General features: G+C 64.9%; 2 protein-coding genes across 2 annotated transcripts; one reads left to right on the top strand and one right to left on the bottom strand.

Annotated features, from left to right (window-relative positions):
- Positions 1 to 225: 225 nt before the first annotated feature.
- On the bottom strand, positions 226 to 1,390 carry MNEG_11313 (hypothetical protein; the record flags this gene model as incomplete). The annotated part of the gene is made up of 3 exons (XM_014040218.1): positions 226 to 297; positions 799 to 885; positions 1,202 to 1,390. The coding sequence occupies 3 exons, from the start codon at positions 1,388 to 1,390 to the stop codon at positions 226 to 228; spliced, it is 348 nt and encodes a 115-aa protein (XP_013895672.1).
- A 416-nt stretch (positions 1,391 to 1,806) lies between these two features.
- MNEG_11312 (40S ribosomal protein S25-3) lies at positions 1,807 to 3,290 on the top strand (the record flags this gene model as incomplete). Its single annotated transcript, XM_014040217.1, has 5 exons — positions 1,807 to 1,809; positions 1,927 to 1,998; positions 2,154 to 2,210; positions 2,464 to 2,541; positions 3,177 to 3,290. The coding sequence occupies 5 exons, from the start codon at positions 1,807 to 1,809 to the stop codon at positions 3,288 to 3,290; spliced, it is 324 nt and encodes a 107-aa protein (XP_013895671.1).
- Positions 3,291 to 4,893: the final 1,603 nt, after the last annotated feature.

The raw sequence follows: 4,893 nt of genomic DNA, 5'->3' as shown, positions 1-4,893 counted from the left end.
ATCCACACCACACCCACACCCACACTTTTGCCCCCTCTCACACCCACATTTCCCCCCCCCCACACACACACACATACACCACATCTCCTCTCCCAAACCAACACAGACCCATGCACCCTCAGTGCCCCCCCACACCTCTGTGTCCTGTGTGTCCACAGAGTTCACACCCAGGGCCAGCCCCGCATTGTTGATCAGGATGTCAACCTGTGATGATGATGACCGTGATTATTTGGGGGGTGGGGGGTAGGAGCGGTCCGGTGGCGTGGGCCAGCAAAACGGAGCGGGGTTGCAGGAGCGCTGCAGCGAGTCGACAGCGTTGGGTGAGGGGACGCTAAGGGGGGGATGGGGAATGCTTTGCAGGGATGACCCCGTGCGTGGGCAGCCCTCGCAGCAAGGGCTGCAGCAGATTGGTGCCCTCCTAGCACCCATCATCCCTGCGCGTACTGTGCCGACGGCTCTCTCCGAAAACCGGCGCCGGTTGCAGCAACCCCGCATCATCCACAAGCCTCGACGCTGTTCCTCCCCACCCAGCCCTGAAGCCGAGCAGCGCACGCCATGCCGCGTGGCTGTGTGATGATGGCATGGATCAAAGTGCACCCGTCAAGCCCGCCCTCCGCATACAACGCCCTCTGCATACAACTATAGCTGACGAGCTGGAACCACCACCAGCAGCACTAACTTAAACCGCGTCTCGCATATGAGGGCACCGACACACGCATGCACGACCCCTCCCTCCCCAAACCATACTCCCCCTTCCTCCGCCCCCTTCAACCCCCACTGGAAGTGGTGCGGCCGCACCTCACTGAATTCCGTCGGCAGGGATCCCGCCAGTGCCTCCACCGCTGCCAGATCGCGCATGTCCAGCTTCTGGATGTGGACTTGAGCCTGTGAGAGTGCGGGGTAGGTGGAGTGGGGCAAATGCGTGCTCGAGGGTGCCCAACACATACGTTTGTATTCTGGTGTATGCGAGTGTGTGTGGTGTGACGGGGGAAAAGAAGTTGGTCGCACTTTTGCCAGCATTCCACTCATTAGCCACACCATCCACTGCAGGCCCTCGTGCATTTCTACAATGCTTGAAGCGGCGTTTCTCAAGCACAGCCGCACACCCCACCCGCAACCCAATGCTCGCCCCCAGGGGATGAAAAAGCGGTCAAACTCGCCCCCACGGTAGCTTCCAGGTTCCTGAAGGGGTCACCCCCACCTGGTATGCGTCCACCAGCTGCGCCTTGAGCGACTCCAACCGCTCCAACCGCCGCGCCACCAGCACCAGCTTGCAGCCCGCCTCTGCAAATCGCCACGCCATCGCCTCCCCAAAGCCCGCGCTCGCGCCGGTGATGAGCACCGTGCTGCCGGCGATATTGAGCGGCGCGTACAGCTTGGTGGCCTGCATCGTGGCGTGCCTTGGGTGCCGCGGAACTGCTCTCGCCCTGCGTTCGCCGCAAGTCGTGGCGCGCACCAGGTTGGGAACGCGTCAGAACACTGGGTGCGCTCTGCGGAAGAACACAACCCCAGTCGCCAGGTGCGCGAGCGCTTTTGATGCGTAGAATTCACAGCCACACAATCGAATCTATACAACCACGCGCAGAGGTGTTGTAACCCGGTGGTGCTTACCACCGCAGATCGCTTTTGGCCTGATAGCGGGCGCGGAAAGAATAACAAGGCTTAGAGAACATTATAATTGAACAATGGACATGTCCTGCGGTTCCGCCAAAAAAAATGTCCTCGCGACTCGCGGTCTCCATTCTTTTGCATGTGGTCAGTTCCGGCGCGTGACTAGCCCTCTTTGGTAGCTGAGAAGCGAACAAGATGGTGAGCCAAAAGCTCTGCTCCAGATACACCAGCAGCACCTGCAGCAACGACGCGCCGGCGACAGTGTGCGGGCTCGCCGGGCTGGCATGACACAACGCTCTCGCATCTGTTTCGCAGGCGCCTAAGGAGCAGAAGAGCAAGGAGGCCAAGGCCATTGCTGCGTCGAACAGCAGCAAGGGCAAGAAGAAGGTCCGCACGGACCGCACACGGGACGGCATGCCTTTGCTCTGCAAGCTAGCTTTTTTGTTTGAATGTATTGGTGCTTTCGACTGCCGTGAGCTGGCGTGGGGTCCCTGACAGGCGTGCATCGCCCTGATCTGTGCCGCCCCGCGGCCCCCTCGCAGAAATGGAGCAAGGGTAAGGTGAAGGAGAAGGTGAACAACCTGGTGCTGTTCGACCAGGTGGGCGACGACCTGCGCTGCGCGCTGCGTCATGCGGGCGTACAGTGGGTGGCAGCGTGTGAAGTACCCGCACAGGAGAGCGCCCGCTGCTGCTGCTCCTTTAACCTAGAGCCCACCTCGTCCTGCATGCCCATCCCTAGCCAACGCCCAGTGCCGCTTGCTGTGTGTTTTGCGTATTCTTCTACCGGTTGTCGCTTCGTCCACGCACCTGCCGTACCCAACTCTTTTGTGCCTCCTCCCTCTCCCGCTCCAGCCCACCTACGACAAGCTGATCTCGGAGGTGCCCAAGTACAAGATGATCACCCCCTCCATCCTGGCCGATCGCCTGCGGGTGAGCGGCGTGCTTTTGTATGAGGGGCATGGTGAATGGCGGCGCACCGTCTACCGCAGCGGCATAAGCTCTACTCGTCAGCTTCCGCGGCGGGGTCGTGGCGCAACTGGCGGCGGCAGGCGTGAGGGTGGCGGCTGCGGCAGTGGCGAGGGCTGCGGCGACGGCGGCGCGGCAGCGTTCAAGAGCAGCAGCAGCTGGAAAAGGCATGAGCAATGCAGGCGGCGCGCGACGGGTGCAGCATGGTCGCCGCTGGATGGCGGTGCGCCGCTGCCGCTGGCGGTTGCCGCAAATTGCTGTGGCGGCAGCAGGCCAACCCTTAGTCGCGGCGAACGTCGTGTGGCGTACAGATGCGGGGTCGCAAAAGCAGGGACAGAAGCAGTTGTATGGATGGTCCCACGGCAGCAGGCAGCCTGGGCGCAGCGGCAGCTCGAGCCACGCCCGCGCCACACCGCCGCGTGGCGGGGCGCCTGCGCCCCTACGCTTCTGCCAGGGGGCGCATCCGTCCCCGCAGCAGCTGGACGACCCCGCCAGCTCGCCGGCTCGTACAACACGCCGCTGCTGTGCCCATCCCCCAGCCACGCAACCCAACACTCTCGTCCACTCCCCGTCCCTTCCATCGCCGCCACCCCTCCCAGCTCAACGGCAGCCTGGCGCGCGCCGCCATCCGGGAGCTGCTGGCCAAGCAGCTGATCAAGCCCGTGGCGGAGCACTCCAACCAGAAGATCTACACGCGCGCGGTCGGCGCCTGAGCGGCCCGTTGTTTGCGCCTGCTCGATAGCGTGTAAATCGCGACTGGCATGGTGGAGCCGTGACGACGCAGCACTGGGGCCCGTCGGGCGCGGCGGACGGGGCGCTGGCCAGCGCCGCGCAGAGCGGCTTGGCCGTTTGATGGCAGAGGGGTTCGATTGCTTGAGTGGCGCGGCGGGGTGTGACGCCCTGGTGGCGAGGCGAGGCCGTCGCCGAGAGTGGTCACGCCCAGTGCAGGGCGTGCGGGGGTGCAAGTGGTCAGGGGTTCCCCAGCTGCAACGGGTTGGAAGGCAGTCAAACCCCCCTGTCAGGGGCGTGGGCTGGGATTCAGATGGGCAGCATGGGTCCTCGTGCTGGCTAGGGGCGGGCGGATGGCGGTATTGCTGCCAGCACCCGCGCACAAAGTCTCGGCATTGGGCAGGGCAGGCAGGCGGCTGACACAAAAGACGAGCGACCGGGATTGGCTGGCCGCTCGCAACGTGTCGCCTACTGCTGCAGCGTCAGATGTAGAGAGTCACACTTGCCGCGGTGGTGCCGGTTTCGTGAGGAGCCACCCGTGGTATGCGACCTAAGACCGTCCTTTCGGTTTGCTCCGGGACACCCGGGTGACACGTCTGCTCTTCGCGTGGCTTGTGTCGGGGGAAACATCTAAACCAGGTCGTCTTCACTACCGAGGATAGCTTGCCGGCAGTCACCCGACAAACACGGTGATGATGCAGATCAATTTCAGTTGCCATTCGAATCCCTGTGATCTCCAGCACGCCTACTAAAGTTTAAATTATATTCTGCAGCTCTAGGTGGCGAGTGGTCTCCAGTAGTGGTGTCAGGCCACACGGCGACAGCTGCAGCGAACACGGAGCAGCGCTGCAAAGCCGCTGTGCACAGACGGCAGGCGCAGCGCGGCGGCAGCCGGTCTGCTGGACGTGTCGCAGCACAGTTGTGATCCGGCAGGCAGCAGGCGGACAGCCCGCCGCTTGCCGTCTGCGAGCAAATTCCAGCGGCGCCCCAGCCCCGTCCGGGCCACCCTAGGTGGCCCAGGCGGCCCCAGCCAACGCCAGCCTGACGCCCGGTGGTGGCGGTGCATCCCCGCGCCAAACGGCGCTTCTGGGGCCAGACAGCTAGGCCCATAGCGGAAAGCAAAACCTCGTCTGCACAACGCCAGCATGGCCCCGCCCCGGAAAGGTGCGTGCGCCCGCGTGCCGCCGCGCGCCTGCCCGCAAACGCCCCTGCCCAGCCTCCCCGTGGCACCCGCCCCGCCAGCCCGCACCCCCCACCGCCGGCCCCGCCGACCAAACCCGACCCTGCGCCATCCCCGCCAGGCGCGCCGCGCCGCCTGCCCCGCGGGCGCCTCGGAGCGGTGTTGGCGACCCTCCTCGCAGCGGCACTCCTGGCCGCCCTGTGGCTGATCCTGCACCCCTCTGGCACGTCCCGCGCCGGCAGCGCCTCCCCCTCGGGCCCCGCGGCCGTCGCCTTTGACAAGCCGCCCGACCTGCCTTGGAAAACGGCGTCTTCAAAGCACGGCGGCGGCGCCGCGGCGCCCGGGAAGCAGCACCGCAACCACATCTTCAGCGGCGGCCCCGGCGGCGCAGCGGCCGCGCTCGAGCC

Source organism: Monoraphidium neglectum, assembly GCF_000611645.1.
Source record: "Monoraphidium neglectum strain SAG 48.87 unplaced genomic scaffold scaffold02686, whole genome shotgun sequence".
NCBI lineage: Eukaryota > Viridiplantae > Chlorophyta > Chlorophyceae > Sphaeropleales > Selenastraceae > Monoraphidium > Monoraphidium neglectum.
Note: the sequence above shows the minus strand (reverse complement) of the source record. Positions and strands in the feature narration are given on the sequence as shown.